Consider the following 16,948-nt stretch of genomic DNA (forward strand, 5'->3'; position numbering starts at 1 on the left):
CATGAGTGGTACTGACCTTTAAGGCTGTATCTCTGTTTTTGAACAGAGAACTTATTTTTTTAAATCTTTAAACCACTTCCTTCTCCTCCTCTTTAGAACACAGAGGACAGTGCTCGCATCTCAATCACCTTCTTCCGCCTGTTCAGAGTGATGCGGTTGGTAAAACTGCTGAGCAGGGGGGAGGGCATCAGGACATTGCTGTGGACCTTCATCAAGTCCTTTCAGGTGAGAGTGGAAATATGCAAGCATTCAATATCTTCTATGAATTGTAGTAATTAAAAACGATAAGAGATTGCACTTGGCATCGTCAAATGTTGGAGGTCAAACCTTCTTAAAGAAGGATGCCAGGTATTTAGTCTATAACCAATTCTAAAAATGTTCATCAATAATAAAAACAAAAGTCAAATTTAATCTCTCAGGGTATGTAAACATATTTTTTTTTGGTAATTTTTATTTGAAATACAAACAAATGTAAGTTTGAAAAGATACATATGTCCAGGACATCTGTGTTGGCTTTCAGGCTGTGCAAGTTCAGCAGTCATGTGGAAAATTATTGACATGGTTTTTAAATAAAAAGATATAACCAAGCCTGAGGAACAGAAGAACACCCAAATGTATGGGCTAATTTGGACAGTGTGACTTATTCTACAAGTGAAATAAGGAGCTGTTGGTGTCATTGGAGTTTGACTGACAGGTGTTAACATATTTCACATGTTTTACTCCTTTTCATCAAGTTTAAATTAGTCTCGGAGCTCCTCATGTCTGTGAAGTTTCTTGCTTAAAATCCACTCTAATCCTGTGTTTTATCATGCCTTTAAACCCCTCTATTTCAGCCCTGCTCAGAACAGGCTGTTTCTGTGTCTGTAGCTTTAAATGCAAATAAGTGGTGTTTGACCACGCCCCTCTCTGGAAGGGTGGCTTGGGCTGTCTTGCACTATGCCATATTGTTTATGGTGGAAAGGCGCTCTCAGGGGGCAGCACAAACACCTAGCTGGGGGAGTGTCACCCACCTGGGGGAGGGGTTAATTTCCTTTGTGATGTCATGAATGGAAAACTTCCAAATGGCCTGTTTGAGCACACATTTTCTGAAAATGCAGGCAGGCAGGCAAAAGATGGAGAGGCTGGACTTTTCTCATAATTGGGAGGTTTGTTTGAAAAACAAGGCAAAGTGTATTTTGCATAATATGTGACCTTTAAGTAAAAGCTTCTCTTTTTCTTTGTGTGCAGGCTCTTCCCTATGTTGCACTCCTGATCGCCATGCTGTTTTTTATCTATGCTGTCATTGGCATGCAGGTAATATTGTGTTTATTCTTAATAATCAAACACAAAAATTACACAAACTTGTTAAGATATCCTGTTAAATAAAGGTCATATTTGGTTAATGATTCCATTGTGTAACATGTGATTTCATAGTCATCACTTTGTGTTATTATTTCAGATGAAAAGGGGAGTTTGGCTTTTTCTAATAACTATATTTCTTTTTCTACTCGTAGGTGTTTGGGAAAATAGCCATGGTGGATGGAACACAAATCAACCGCAACAACAACTTTCAAACGTTTCCCCAGGCTGTCCTTATGCTGTTCAGGTGTTTGTCTTTTAAAAAGCATTAATCATCAGTCATCATTCGGGCTGTATTGTGTTAATTGCAATACGCTTTAGTATCTAAATTTCATGCCTACTTACAAAAAAAAAAAAAAATTCATCACATGCTATTTTGTCCCTTTAGGGGCACTGTAGTTCAGCCACAGTAATATCTTCCTGCTGATAAGTGATATCCACCTTGTCCATCAAACGTGACATCTTTAGCTTTATTAATTTACTTTGGTAACTTCTTCTTTCTTGTCCTTTATTTTCTTTCAAAATAAAAGCTTCTTTTTAAAAAAATGTATAATAAGTAGACTTTGCTTCAGGCAGAACAAAACACAAAATGAACACATAACATGAAACAGTCTTTTAAAAAAAAGTTAAGATTAAGTTAATCGTGAACCTTAACTAGTTAATTTAGAAAATAATTAATGTGGAACTCCTGGACTTGGTTCACTGGACTTCTAGTGTAACACTTGTATTCTTTCATAAAATTTAAATAATCACTATTCAACAGAAGAAGCTATTTGTAGTGGTCCCCTGCCTCTAAATCATGGTTTCAGACCACACTGGTTTAGCAGTTCAACCATTATTTTAATAATAAACCAAAAGTAAAGATCATAAAGTAAATTTCTTTGTATTCATTTTATTCCCAAATCGAGTATCTGGTAAGAGTTGCTTTATATTGTTAATATAGACCTAAAAAAAAAGGCAAAATGATGGATTTTTAAATGTGTGATTAAAAATGGGATTAATCATGAATACCAATACAGTGGTCAGTCGTGATCTAAAACAAATATTGTTTAACAGCCCTGTCATAAATGCATATATACATTTGGAAAAATCCCTCATTCTGTCTCTTTGTTAATTAATTAATTAATCAATGTTTTCTTTCCATGTTAGGTGTGCCACAGGTGAGGCCTGGCAGGAGATCATGCTGGCCTGTCTCCCCGGGAAGCTGTGTGATCCAGAGTCAGACTACAACCCCGGAGAGGAGAGAACCTGCGGCAGTGGCTTTGCCATTATCTACTTCATCAGCTTCTACATGTTATGTGCTTTCCTGGTAATCTTCAGATATTTCAGTGTCTTCAGTTTATTCACTTTAGCAGGCTGTTACTGTATACCATGGGGTAAGCTCAAAATGTTGCATGTCCTGGTTTCAGATCATCAACCTCTTTGTAGCTGTCATCATGGATAACTTTGACTACCTGACTCGTGATTGGTCCATTCTTGGGCCGCATCACCTGGATGAGTTCAAAAGGGTCTGGTCTGAATATGACCCAGAAGCCAAGTGAGTACTTAGGACCCATGTGAAAGGAACCATGAACCCCAGTATTGTTTTTTTTAGCATTAAGGACCAATCCACAACGAGAGGGTAATATTGAATTTATATTTAGGAAGTAAATGTGCTAGTATTCAATAGTGGATAGCCCAAAGGGAAACATTGAACATGTAACAGCAGGAGCTGGGGATTAAACCCCCGGACTTCTGACTGAGAGATGACCACCTCTACCACTGAGCCACAGGCAATCTTAGAAACCATCAGCTGACGTCTGACAGCCATATAGCCTTTTTTAGTTTGGGTTTGATAACCAACTTCTTGGTTGTTCGAGTACAGCCAGCGGTTAAACATAAATGACCTCCAGCCAAACTTCCATCCCCAAATGTTAACAGTCTGAAAATTGCAATTTGAGAAAGAATAATGGAGTTGAACTGATTCCCCGCTGCACCTGCATTTACATATCTGTATAAAGACATGAATTAAAGCTAAATAGTCCAATGAAGTACAGTACAGTACAATCCCTTTTACGGTCCACACAGACTTTTTTTTCCTTCATACAGACTATGCCTGCTGAATTGCTAATTATACTCGGACTACAAACAGAAACTAGAATATATCTGTTACCAAAATTGTCCTGTGCCTGCATTTTATGTGCAGGGATGTTATGCAAAGAGATGAAAATAAAGGTAATGCAAAAGTGGTTCAAATACAGAAGGACAAAGTTGCTTACTTTTTTTTGTTGCTAAACATTTGTATTAAATAATCTTCTAACATGCTGATATTTAGTTACAGATATGTTGTTGGAGTATAAGCACTTGGCTGCATAGAGTTGGACTGTTTTTTATTCCTTGACAGCGAGTTTGATTAATGATGTAGGACTCTATATCCTATGCTGTCTCTATATCCTTGAAGTGCTTGAACTAATGATCTAGTACTTATCAGTTACTGTAGTGGCCATGATGACTGTATTATAATTATTCTTATTTAAAAACATTGTATTTTCAGGGGCAGGATAAAGCACCTTGATGTGGTGACTCTGCTGAGGAGGATCCAGCCACCGCTCGGCTTTGGCAAGCTCTGCCCTCACAGGGTGGCCTGTAAGGTGGGTTTGGGCAACTTAAGAGACACACAAAATCCCTTTTTTCCCCCCGATGTTGCTGATCTGTACTTCGAAATCTGTTGCAGCGTCTTGTGGCGATGAACATGCCCTTGAACAGTGATGGGACAGTCATGTTTAATGCCACCTTGTTTGCGCTGGTTCGCACGGCTCTAAAGATAAAAACTGAGGGTGAGTCTGTCAATACATATCTGCAAAAGGTATTCGTTTAAAGATTGTTACTGTTTGATTGTTGCAGGGTTTTTTTTTTACCATAAAACTGTGAATAGGAAAAAGGAGGGACTATGATATACTCTAAATTTTAAGTTGCTTGACCAAAAGGTAAATAGATAGTGAGTGACTGGGTCACAGTGCTCGGAGCTTAAAGTCATACAGTAAAGGTACTCTAGGGCCTGATTTACTAAGAGCCCAATAAAGAGTACTGAATTGCAGGCTTGGTAAATCGTAAATAATTTGCATTTTCTCCTCCCAGTATCTTGCACCCTAGGGCAGAAACGCCCCATAATGCATATTCATTAAGGCAAACGTGCTAAATGGACAATACGTGTTGTTTTGCTCGTATTAACCAATCCTCACTGCACACCGTTAGTAGATCAGATAGCACATTTGTTTTCCTGGTGTCAAGTTTGCACACCTTTTAAGACACTCAACCCTTTAGTAAATCAGGCCCTAGATGTATGATTATTATTTCCCAGAGAAACTCCTTTTGCAGATATCAGTTTGCTTTGATCTTCTCGTGGGTTGCATGATTAGATGTTTGAAGGTCATGTTATGGTATTTACATGTGACATATTTCATTGTAAATTATTGATGGATCCTTATAATCAGGAAACATTTAATGAAACCAAAACTTGGCAGGAGGTGATGTGTAAGAAGCATGTTAGCAAATCATAATGAATACAGCTATAAGAATGCTAATGCTAAAATCCAGTACAAGAATATCTGTTAGTTAGGCACAGGCTCAGGAGATGTTAAAAAAAAGCAAACCAGAGGCCCTCTGTGTAGACACACTGAATAGAATAAGAGAAATAGAATTTGTATTTATAGGTACTGAGTGCTTATTACCAACCTTTCCGCCATCTCCAAGGTAACCTGGATCAAGCCAATGAGGAGCTTCGAGCTGTGATAAAGAAGATCTGGAAGAGGACCAGTATGAAGCTGCTTGACCAAGTGGTGCCTCCTGCAGGCGGTCAGTGGATATTACACACATACACACACTGCATTGAAGGGGTTCAGGTGCTTTTCACAAGGGCAAAGGTTTCATTTTTAACATTGCAGGGCAACATTTTTTGAAGTCAGTCATAATTCATGCACTCTGGTGTACCTTTAAATAACCCTTGTTTTGGTTTAAATGTTTTTATCGAAGTAAATATACTTCAAAAATGAATGAATTAAGTAAAACAAAGCACATTTCTGGTTCTTCTCCTGCATAAGGTAAACATTCTAGCAATATTACAACTTTAGGAATCCACTTTGTTGATTTGAGCATGGGTTACATTAAACTTGTGAATAATATTTCAAAACAACAAAGAGATACAATTCTGGTTACTGCTTCAAAGGGAATTGAATAAATGCCTTCCTTAGTCGTAAACATAACCCCCCCCCAAAAAAAATAAAAAAATAAAATAAAAGCATGTTTAAAGAACGTGTTTACATCACGTTGAAAACGATAGAAAAGACGTGGAATATGCAGCCAGACCTTTTCTTTTCAGGAGACATTTTTACTTATCACATGAGGAGAAGAATAGTTATTAGACACACCATTAATGATGGGGCTGTTCTTTTTAACTGTCTCAGTGAACATAAGTGCAACATGGATAGTATAAACCATACCAACATTATGAAACTGCTGAAGCACTTTGAAATTAAATATAAGTCATTTAATAATTTACATCTATTTTCCCCACTGTGAACGCTAGCTGAAAGTTTGCTTGCTGACGAAACTAGATTTAAAAGAAACAGAAATGTCAATTTACAAATGCACAGGTAGGATTTAAAAAACGTATGTCTTATCACAGAAACCATACCTGACATTGGCATTACATTGGCATTGAACGCATCGCCAATGTCTTATTACAAACTTTGTAAAGTCACCTACTCGAAGTGGCTGTTTCTAATAAACGGAAGCCACATTGTGGGAGTTTTATAGCTCGAAGATTCAGGTATGTATTCAGAGGTTAATCCATCTGCTGCTGTCTGCATCCTCTTCCTGACCATAACCTACTTAATGAGATCGACAGAGAGATAAACCATTGACTGTTAAAGGACTCTTTCTTCTTTTCTCAGACACTCTTATCTCTCCTGAAGTCAAGACGTAGCTTCTTCTTTTTTTGGTCATAACCCCGTATTTTTAGTTAATCGGACCATCTACGGTTCTGCATTCACTCTAGTGCTTCCTTTCTGTCAGTTTTATACCACATAAAAGCCCTCCTATATTGGGCCTACATTTTTTAAATAAAAAGATAGTTTTGGATATTTTGTATACTTTTTGTCTAATACTGCTGGTACAGGTTAAACCTCAGCACATCTGTTTCCTCTTTTCCCCCCGAGAAAGCTTCTTACAACCATTTAGGATGTACACAAGATTGTGATGTACCTTGTGATGTACACAACCTCAAACACAGTACTCTTTATAAAACTTTACTTGCATGCATCAATTACAAGTTGCAAAACAGAATGTAAACTGAAACAAACACCTCCTAGATAAATATATTATGTCATACAATATTCTGTCTAGGTCTTACTCTGCCTCTCACACAATGACAGATGGGATTGGCTGGGAGAAGTGTTTTAGATAGTTGATGGATTGAGCTGCTGGTTAAAACAAAAAAAATACAAGTATCACATAAGTCACAATAAATACATGCATAACTTCTTGCATAAAATTCCTTTTGTACATGATACACAACTTTTTAAAAGTTATGCAGATTTTCAATTGGATATTTTCAGAGAACTGCCAGGTAAGAGGTTTTCACATATTTGACATGTTTGCAGGTCAAAACTAATCTCTCAGCTTTCTCAATTATGATAATCTTGGTTTGCCATTATGTTTTTCTTTCTAACATATTAATTATAACCATTAGGTTTGACTGTCATTCTACATTCTATATAACTAAACCTGTGTACTGTCATGCACATACAGCTTCCTGTAGTTGTGACTTTGTCATTTTTTCAATGTACTTCTATGCTTGCAATGCGTCTGCTTTGCTGTGTTTAAGAAATTGCCAAACTTAACACAATTGCATGTCTTCTGTGCGTTAGTTTGCTAACCCCCTTTTTCTTTTTCTCATCTTTTCTGCCAAGCTTCTCTCCTCCAGAGCTGCATCTGCTTTCAGTAGCATGCTTAGTCATGGCTGTCTTCCCTTCTCTTTCTGCTATCCTGAGCTCTCTGTGGCAGTTCTGTTTTAGTTTGGTGGCATGATACTGCTGTTACCTCTTTCCTAAAAAAAACTGCCATGAAAGAAAACTACTGGGGGCATGAACTGTACTGTACAGTAGTATACCAAGGCTAGGTTGATACATTATAAAGAAAGGGACTCTGCTTTTAGAGAATTACTTGATTCAATAGAAGAAAATGATGTGCTTTGGAAATATGCACATTAATGTACATTTTCAAATCTGTATTGGAGATCAGGAAAATTAAAAGTGGTTCACGTTCTTTCCATAATATAAAGTTTATTGAAAGTTGTTACACTAAAACGTTGTGCCAAAATAATACTGAATAAATGTAACAACCTGAAATATATTTTTGGTAACAGGTTTGTTCGTTCTGAACTTAACCCTTCAGAGTTTCTTTCTGGCTGTGTCAGGAATATTGTCAGCTGCTCTCAGATGGATCAATGTCATGTCACGCAGTCTTCCTTTTCTGTGACTGTCCGAGGGAATGATGGGTCTTATTTAAAGCAATCATTTCACTCACCTCTTTTACCTTTACTTTATTCTCTGGCGAAGAAAAGCTAGCTATGATTAAGCCTTTTTTTTTCATGTTAATTCCCTCTCCACTGACGTCTTCCCCAGCTGGTTTGCTCGGTCAGACTCACGCTTTATTAGCATCCCTGATGTAGTGATGAAGGGATGAGGTCAAGGGTCATGGATGGAGTGATTAGGGCAAGGGTCGAGGGAAATATTGATGAAGGGATGGAGTGTCGAAGGGATTAGGGTAAGGGGTGAAAGGGATGTACAGATGAGGGAGGAAGAGAGAGAATAATTAGCTGTTGAGGTCAGATGGATGTATAGGGGAAGGATGATTGAGTGGTGTCAGCTTGTGCTGGAAAGACATGAGGAAACCAGAGGGGTCCAGACTCTGGATGGGAGTTGTCTCTTTGTTGCTTTCAGTGGTTCCTAGGTTCTGACAAAAAAGTAAAAAAAAGTTCTGTGAAAGCAGAGACAAAGGAATAAGAACGAATAACATACGGGGGATGTTTTTTTAGTTCTTGAACCAAGTATTTAAAAAATACTTGTGTGTTTATCCTTAATAGAGTAGCTCTAAATCTGACCGACTCTGCTCCTCTCTTAAGTCTCTCTTCATTGCCTTCTTGTATTCTTCTTTCATGTGCTTCCTGCTACAGATCAGATCAGTTTTTTTCATAGACATATATAGATATAAAATAGTTCTGCTTGTCTCTGAATCTGTGAAATGATACAGCTTAGATGTATTCATTCTCTAGTCAATATCTCGGTATGTGTGGCAGTAAATGGATAGATGGAAATTACTGTTCTAAAATGAAATCATGAGTTGAAATCAGATTTCGTTACTTTCAGCGGTGTACAGGAGTGTACATTGACTGGCTGTTTGTATTCTTTCTTTTTGTGTGTGGGTGACGTTTCTCTTAACCACATACAGTTCCTCAGAAATGGAGCAAGATAAGACCTGCACATGTAGAGATCATCTTTTGTTGGCTACAAGACAGCTGCATGGATTTTTGAGTGTGCATCTGTAAGACTGTGAATTTTAGTCTTACAGATACTGCATACTTAAAAATAACATAAAGCTCTTAAATAAGAACCCCTAAGCCTACATAACATGCATTCAATTGTGATATGTAAACACTGTGTCAACACATAGTAGCATAGCATAAGGTCCAGATAAGACATTATTACCAGTTTCTTTGATATGTTGAAAATAAATACAAAATGAAACTGGAAAATATTCAAGGTTTGTGGCATCAACATGTCTTAGTCTGTTTATTAAAACAGGGTTTTTTCTTACTGACAACCTTCAACTGTGATGCTTCATGTTACTTTCTGTTAATTGACTTCTGTTTTCATACCTGATACTCGATAGTTGAAGGTGAGATGGAAGTTTGTAAGATCTCCGTTGAAGGTTGTTAATCTTTTGAAGAGAATTGTGGATGGATGCAGAAGTTCACTCCTGAGCTATTTTGGTGTTTATCCTGGAGGCTTTGGTGTGTATGGTCTGTTCACTCAGATGACGAGGTAACAGTGGGGAAGTTCTATGCCACCTTCCTGATACAGGACTACTTCAGGAAGTTCAAGAGGCGCAAAGAGCAAGGTCTTGTGGGAAGGCACTCATGGGAGAGGCTGAACACCACCATGGCTTTACAGGTCAGTTAAGTACAATGTATCATGCTTATGTACTGTTACTCTATCCGTCGATGATCTGACGAGATACAGAGATGACGCATGTGTCTTCCTAGCTACCATGTCTTTGTTTTTTCACAACAAAATCAAGTCAGCACAAGTTTTCCTAGAAACTGAGAGGCCGTCCTTTTTTCTTTTTCTTTTTTTCAACTAGACAAACAGAGTCTTCTTGGATGTCATGGTTTTTGTCTTCCCTTTTGAGTTTTTTTATCTCATCATTTAACACATACCCCTCAATTTACAATTTATATATAAACAGTTTCAGTTATTTATTTATTTAGTGTTATTCATTGAAATTAAGAATGTACTTGAATGGAGCTCGTATAGCGCTTTTCACACACATTTGTACACCGTCTCCGAAGCAGCGGAAGCAACTAGGGGTTGTGTCTTGTCCAAGGACACATTGGACCTTTAGCTGCAGGTGCTGGGGATCGAACCCCTGACCTTCCGGTTCAGACAAACTCTACCAACTGAGCCACAGCCGCCCAACAAAAAGAAGTATTTTTTGTGAAATAATAGTTCATCAGATAACCTCTGGAACTTAATCTGCATGGTTATCAGCATGGTTATTGTATTTATTCATTTTCTGTTAAGTGACCTGTTGAAGTGCTTCACACTTTGCTGCAAAGGTTCAGATAGTAGGACAACTTGACCTCTCAGGGAAGTTTTCAGTGTTTATGAAACACTCTGCAATCACTGTTGTTTCAGTTCAAAAATTGAATGAAATCTCAACCAGATAGAGATAAGAAATAAGAAAAAAAGCCTGTCTAGTAGGAAGCATTGGTATTACAGCTTCTCTCTTTACAGGCCGGACTGCGCACGCTGCATGACATTGGACCAGAGATCCGTCGAGCCATATCCTGTGACCTGCAAGAGGAAGGCCTCGTTGATAATGATGAGGAAGAGGAGGAAATCTACAGGGTACATTTCAGGGATTGATAGAGAATGAATGCGTTTTATTCTTGAAAGTTACCTTTGTATACACTACCCACAACTTTGAACAGTTAAGTACATGTGTTGTGCTGTTTTGTCAATGTTATCATTGACTTCTGTTGTCTCTGCAGCGTAATGGCGGTCTTTTCGGGAACCATGCCAACCATGTCAATGTGGATCAACAGGGCCACTTCATCCCAACCACTGTTACCCAACGTCCCCTACAGATTCTACCCTTTTCTGACAGTGCCTCAAACGAACCCTCCCAAACAGACAGGAGAGCCAATGAAAATGACAGAGGAGGGGACGCAGAGATCAATATGCCACCAATCCAGTACAATCATTATCACACCTCTCATCTGTACAATCATCCTCATTGTATTTCCTTTTGCCATCAATCACCGATACCCTCCAATGCCAACCTCAACAATGCCAACTTGCCCCCACTTCTCTCCCTGTCCAATGGAAGGCAGCAGAAGTGTTTGTTAAGGCCAAACCATCCATCCTCAAGTAAAAATGGAACCTCAGTCATCACCATCAACAAAGGAGTGCAAGACAAGCGTAGGAATTCCAGCACCGCAAGGTAACTGGCTTGGGACCTTAAAAGAATCCCAAAGTGTCCTTGAAAAAGGAAAGGTGTTACATGCATGGACATACAGTAGACAGTGGTGACTCCTTTCTAATCAAAAGTTCTCCACCTACCACAAAGTCTGACTCAGCGTGGACGGTCAAAAATGAAAAAATTAAACATTCTGCGACAGCACCAGATATGTCATAATTCCATGTTTACTTCATCCTCAATCAAATCTGTATTGTTCACTGTGGATGCAAATTGGCTGCTTAACGTTTGGTTGGTAATTGGATCATTTTGGCACTACAGAGGAGAAAAGTCTAGTAGTTAGCGACTTAGTGTCCTGCTGTGAATGTAGGACCAGGCGCCTTTCATTGGCAGAGTGTAGTGGGTGGGAGGAAGTGTAGACCTTGATGAGGGAGTTCAGGTAGGCAGGAGCCAGATGTTTTTGCTGTTTGAAGCAAGTTTAATGCGAGCAGCAACTGAGAGCCAATGGAGGGATAGAGGGACATAGGAGTGACTTGTGCTGTTTTGTGTTGGTTGAAGACCAGTCGTGGTGTTGCACTCTGGATTATCTGCAGAGGTTTGAATGTGCATACATGGTGGCTTGCAGGTATAGGGAGTTGTAGTAGTCATTACAAATGTGGTCTACTGACACCTGCCATTGTATTCTGCCAAAAAAAGGAACAACAACAACTAAAAAGTAATACTGCTTGTCTTGCTTTCCAGAGCACAAGGCAACAGTTACCATAATCACAGCTGAGAGGATGGAACCATGTCAATTTATGGAGTGTGTCATTTGAAACATACTTTTCTTGTTTCTAGTTTCTTTAAAATGTCTGACCAAAAGTCTTAGATCTGTAACTTGATCTGTAAAATAACTGAATGATCAACATTTGACTGATTGTCACTTTGTCATATTGATGCCAGGTCAGAAAGTGGCGTTGGACTCTGTCCTATAGCTCTCCATGATGATACCAGTGGGAGGGACAGTGAGGAAGAGCAAGGATCGGTGGAGAACTACTACAGCGGGGAGGAGTTTCATGTTGACAATATCAAGCTCACAAGGGACAGGTACAAACTCAACCCCCCCCCCCCCCCCCCCACACACACACACACACACACACACACACACACACACACAAAATGTTTTTATTGATCACAGTAATTTTGATCAATAAAAACTCTTTGCCACTTCAATTAAAACTCAACAAAAAGATTGAGTTTTTATCATTTCATCTGGCAGGTTTCCCAACAAAGACCAACATAATATAGAGAGAGACTCTGACCTCGACGTTTCCAATGGTGACCATCAGCATGATGGTTGCTTTGACGATGACAAGCAGCCAATCTTCCGAGACAGCAGACGTTCGTCGAGAAGATGGCTGTTACTCTCACCTCAAGGTAGTGTGCCTCAACTTTTAAACTTTTTGTCTTTAAGATGTATCAGTCAGATTTAATGCACATAACGTTATCTGCATGTCAGATAAAAGTCATTCTGGAGAAGTATTTTTCTTAAGCTCCCTTGAGATTGCTAAATCAGTTTTAAAGATGTATTGAACATAACGGTAAACTGGGTCGACCCTTTCAAAATGAACAAACCAAGTTGAGTTGCCATCATTCACATTCCTAGTTAAAATCAACAAAAGTAGGCTAAATTAGGTATTACTGTGTTATTATAGGGAAAAATTCATTTTGTGTATCTCATAGCTTTGTTTTGAAGTCCAAAGAGATACTATTAATGGTTCTTGTGGGTTCTAACCAAGCGGCAATCTACGGTGTTGAAAAATGAAGCCGATGCAGAAGTGCAAAATCCTGCAGTTTGTCAAGTGTCCACTTGAAACTGGCAGCAGAAGCACTGGAAGCTACATACTCACCCAGACAAAAAAAAGCATGTTCTCACAGCAGAAATGAACATGTTTCAAAAAATGAAATAGGTCTGGTTGACTCATGTCTCTATTGGCACACACTGTACAATGGGTTAATATTTTGACAACTCATCAGTTTTGCTTTGATGAAGGATAAGAGTTATTAACAATAAGGCGTGTAGCTGACCTGAGTGACAGGCGGGCGCGGTGTAACAGTTTGTCAGGAGGTTTAAAACCCGCCTCAGCTCCATCTCTCAGCCTGTCGTTAGGTTGACTGAAAGTTAGACTGAGACAGGATTTCCAGCATGGAGACCGTAACATATGGATGATGTCACTCAGGCTTCGACCATTACTATTTACAGTCTATGCACACTGCTTTTATTGTAAATACTGTCTGTCAACTTCAAATAATAAATGAGCTCATCTGTTCCACAATTACATCATTTATTATCATATTTATTTCAGCATCTTTTAAACAACTCACCACTGCACTATTGTCTCATAATGACTTGTACATACTGTATTTGTATTTTTTTGTGTGTCTAAAATGTAATGTGGTCATTTTTGTATATAGAGAGCTCAGTCTGGCCAATAAAGCTCATTCTGATTCTGATTCTTCTTCCAGCCGCCAACAGACCAACATTCAGTTTTGAGTGTCTTCGCAGAAATAACAGTCAGGATGAGCCCCCTCTGTCTCCATCCTGCACAGCTCTGCCACTACACCTTGCGCAGCAGCAGGTACAAAACACACTTTATGCTACATTTATGAAAGTTGTGATGAATGAATGCTCAGCAGTGTCACTAAATGCAATCATACAACGGTAGGACTAGCTGTAAAGGCCTTGTCTTGTTTCTACTCCCTATCCCACAAATCTCTTAACCGTCACTTTTCAATATCACTGAATCTGAACTCCATTCTCAGGTCATGGCCGTAGCTGGTTTTGATGCCAAGAAAGTTCCTCACAATTCTCCTGCACGGTCACTGCTTTCCTGGGCCACACCTCCTGCCTCACCCATCAGCACTGAATGTGTAAAATGCTACACACCACTTATACAGGTTTGGTTTAATGTCTGATAATTAAAAAAACACAGGAATTTTCAAGGTTGGCTTTAACTGTAGTGATGCTATCAGTAGAGCTACAACCCTTTATGAGTCTAAAGGAACTTGATCAAACTGCTTTGCAGAAATAAGCTAGTTTCTGATAATGGCATGACTGGTTAAGTGAAAGTAACTAAATGAAAAATGGTTCATCATCCTTTTCTTTTTAACTTTAAAGTAAGTTAGTGTATGGACTAATGTTTATTAAGAAAGAGAAGTGTCAATGAATTTTAAGCTGAAACAGACCATCTACTTTGTATTCCATTAAACTCATAGTTAGTATATTATTCTTCTATCCTTAATTGACAAAGTCATTCTATGATGGAGCACCTTAATCAGTGTCTTGTGACAATACATAGAGTTTGATAAACTTACAATTGTGAATGTGTTTTTGTTGACCAAGGTGGACTGGCGCAGTTCTGGGAGCGTGGGCAGCATCCCCGGAGCAGTGAAGAGGAGTTTGTGGTATACAGATAGCCAGAATGGCCCTCCTAGTCGCAGCCACTCTCCAACATGTCTGCAGTTACCTGCCAAGAGCTGCATGCGCTGCCTGAAGAAGAGAGGCAGCGCTGACAGTCTGGTGGAGGCTGTGAGTAAATACTGTGTTTTATGTATTTTAATATACCCTCAAACTAAACAAGATAGATAGATAGGTAGGTAGGTAGTGCAGAGGAAAACACAGGAAGCTTGTATGCTGAAAATACCTGAGGGGCCATTGTTAAGTTGTTCATATCAGATGATGAATACTAAAATAACTTTGATATTCATTTCATTATATATATATATTTACAAGTCCCCTATGAGAACCACTTGCTGTACAAACTGGAACGAACACTAATACTCCAACACACACGGTTCAGATGATCATACATTTTTCTTTTGTTTTTGTGTCTAGGTGCTGATCTCTGAAGGTCTGGGGAAATACGCCAGGGACCCTAAGTTTGTTACAGCGACCAAACAGGAAATTGCAGATGCCTGCGAGCTGACCATTGATGAAATGGACAGTGCAGCCAGTAACCTGCTGAACGGCAGCATGGGAAATGGCAGCAACAGAGGAATGGGGAATGTCACATCAGACACACAGGCCGTCGCTCATCTCAAAGACCACAATATCCATGAGTACAGCGACGGGGAGCAGTGCACAGCTGTGAAATATGACGAGGACCTCACAGACGAGATGATATGCATCACATCGCTTTAGAGGGCGGCATACATATAATTTCTTAGGTTTTTTAAATTGGATGTGTACATGTACTTGAGAATGAGAGGATGTCTGTGCTCAAGTGCATCCTGTCATAGATAGAATAGACGTAGATGGAGAAGAGAACAAAGTGCCTTGTTTTCTCAGTCTGTGGGATGTGGGGTTGATATTTTTTATTTTCAAGAGTGGTTTGATACAGCAGAATAACCAAGCAGCATTACACAGCGTGTTTGAATGTGAGAAGGAAACACTGCTGACAGACAGTCGGTGGTGTTGTAATGTTGCAGGGTGTCACAATGATGTCAATAAGTCAAGATGGCTTTTCAAAGTTGCACTTGTCATTAACTTCTTGTACATATATACGTATATATATATATATATATATATAAAGTGTAATTTTAATCCTTTATTGGTCATTAAAACAGCCTTAGTTCTGATCTGTCACAGGTCATTTACATGACATTTTGGCTACCATGACTCATTACACTAGTAATGTGGCAGAAAAAGGGTATGTTTTTTTTTGTTGTTTTCTTTTTAAGTATTTCAGCTATCCTCTGTGCAGTGTAACGATCATGCAGATCAAAAAAGCCATCTCAACAAGCAGGTATAATATGAATCCAGGAGCTGCTCTGGGATCACAGTCTAGAGTTTCAGGTTTAAGCATTACCTGCCTCAGTACTTGACTTCAAAAAGGAAATCACATATCAATAAAAAAAAAACACAAACAGGGGTTTTCCTCAGGCAAGTCATTGTGTTTCACATGCACAATGCTGTGTTACACAGGAAAACGGAGTGTCATTCTTCTTCTTTATTCCAACAAATAGAGAATACATTTTCTCTAGTTTCATTTTTTTCCTTCCTATGGAATAATTGGGATAATTCTGCAATGCCAAGGACACTGAACTTTCATCACAACACTGGAAAACTTCTAGGATAGACAATTTTCCACTGAAATCACTCAAAACAATTTGCTCAGAACATACAATTTCTCCTTTAACCCAGCCCTATTGTAAACTGTTGATATGAGGTGATGGAAACAAGAAAAAATGAGTTTTCACATTCCCAAAGTGATGGCACCTGAACATTATCCTTACCAGTGAGACTCTAACTTTTTTTTTTTTTTGATTCCTGCTCCATTGGCTGAAGCAGACAGCCATCATGCAAGTTTTAATTTGTCAGACCTTAGTCTTATTTCATGTTTGGCTCAAGCTTTAACTGCCTCAACAGCTTAGCGTCAAAACCAATTTGTTTCTGTGGACTGGACCTCAAATTCGACAGGTTTAATCTGCTGATCAGTGACGGAATGACGGCTTATTTATCTAATTTATCTGAGGCACCTTACTACTTGTTTAATGTGTCAGATGTAGGAAGCCAAAATTAACAACACAAGTCTGACCGATATTTACAACGTTTATGAAAAATAAAGCCATAAAAGATGAGAAATATATTTTTGGAATTTCCTCATCATATTTACTTAATTGTTGCTGGATGTTTAAAATGTATTTTTGAAATTAAATATTAGGTTTTAGCCGTTGCCTTTAATGAGAAGGATTTTCTCTTTCATAGCAGTTTGAGTGCAGGTTGTGCAAAACAGCTGCTGTCCATAAGGTGGAAATATCAAAACCTACTGACTTATAAAAACAATATTTCTCACTTGCTGAGGTTCACATTTGGACCAAAAGTACCAGCGTA

At 38.7% G+C, this 16,948-nt stretch overlaps 1 protein-coding gene across 1 annotated transcript in view; it reads left to right on the plus strand.

Annotated features, from left to right (window-relative positions):
- cacna1db (calcium channel, voltage-dependent, L type, alpha 1D subunit, b) overlaps window positions 1-16,716 on the plus strand; it is a 76,990-nt gene extending 60,274 nt beyond the window's left edge. Inside the window, exons 33-49 of the mRNA XM_061057488.1 lie at window positions 97-225; window positions 1,228-1,293; window positions 1,494-1,585; window positions 2,488-2,647; window positions 2,748-2,875; window positions 3,872-3,968; window positions 4,052-4,154; window positions 5,071-5,172; window positions 9,412-9,548; window positions 10,392-10,505; window positions 10,649-11,100; window positions 12,019-12,162; window positions 12,335-12,492; window positions 13,582-13,694; window positions 13,879-14,013; window positions 14,459-14,644; window positions 14,951-16,716. Coding sequence (XP_060913471.1) covers window positions 97-225; window positions 1,228-1,293; window positions 1,494-1,585; window positions 2,488-2,647; window positions 2,748-2,875; window positions 3,872-3,968; window positions 4,052-4,154; window positions 5,071-5,172; window positions 9,412-9,548; window positions 10,392-10,505; window positions 10,649-11,100; window positions 12,019-12,162; window positions 12,335-12,492; window positions 13,582-13,694; window positions 13,879-14,013; window positions 14,459-14,644; window positions 14,951-15,256 — 2,622 coding nt within the window. The 3' untranslated portion in view covers window positions 15,257-16,716. The remainder of the gene's footprint in view (window positions 1-96; window positions 226-1,227; window positions 1,294-1,493; window positions 1,586-2,487; window positions 2,648-2,747; window positions 2,876-3,871; window positions 3,969-4,051; window positions 4,155-5,070; window positions 5,173-9,411; window positions 9,549-10,391; window positions 10,506-10,648; window positions 11,101-12,018; window positions 12,163-12,334; window positions 12,493-13,581; window positions 13,695-13,878; window positions 14,014-14,458; window positions 14,645-14,950) is intronic.
- The last annotated feature ends 232 nt before the right edge of the window (window positions 16,717-16,948 follow it).

Source organism: Labrus mixtus, chromosome 15 (genome assembly GCF_963584025.1).
Source record: "Labrus mixtus chromosome 15, fLabMix1.1, whole genome shotgun sequence".
Classification (NCBI taxonomy): domain Eukaryota; kingdom Metazoa; phylum Chordata; class Actinopteri; order Labriformes; family Labridae; genus Labrus; species Labrus mixtus.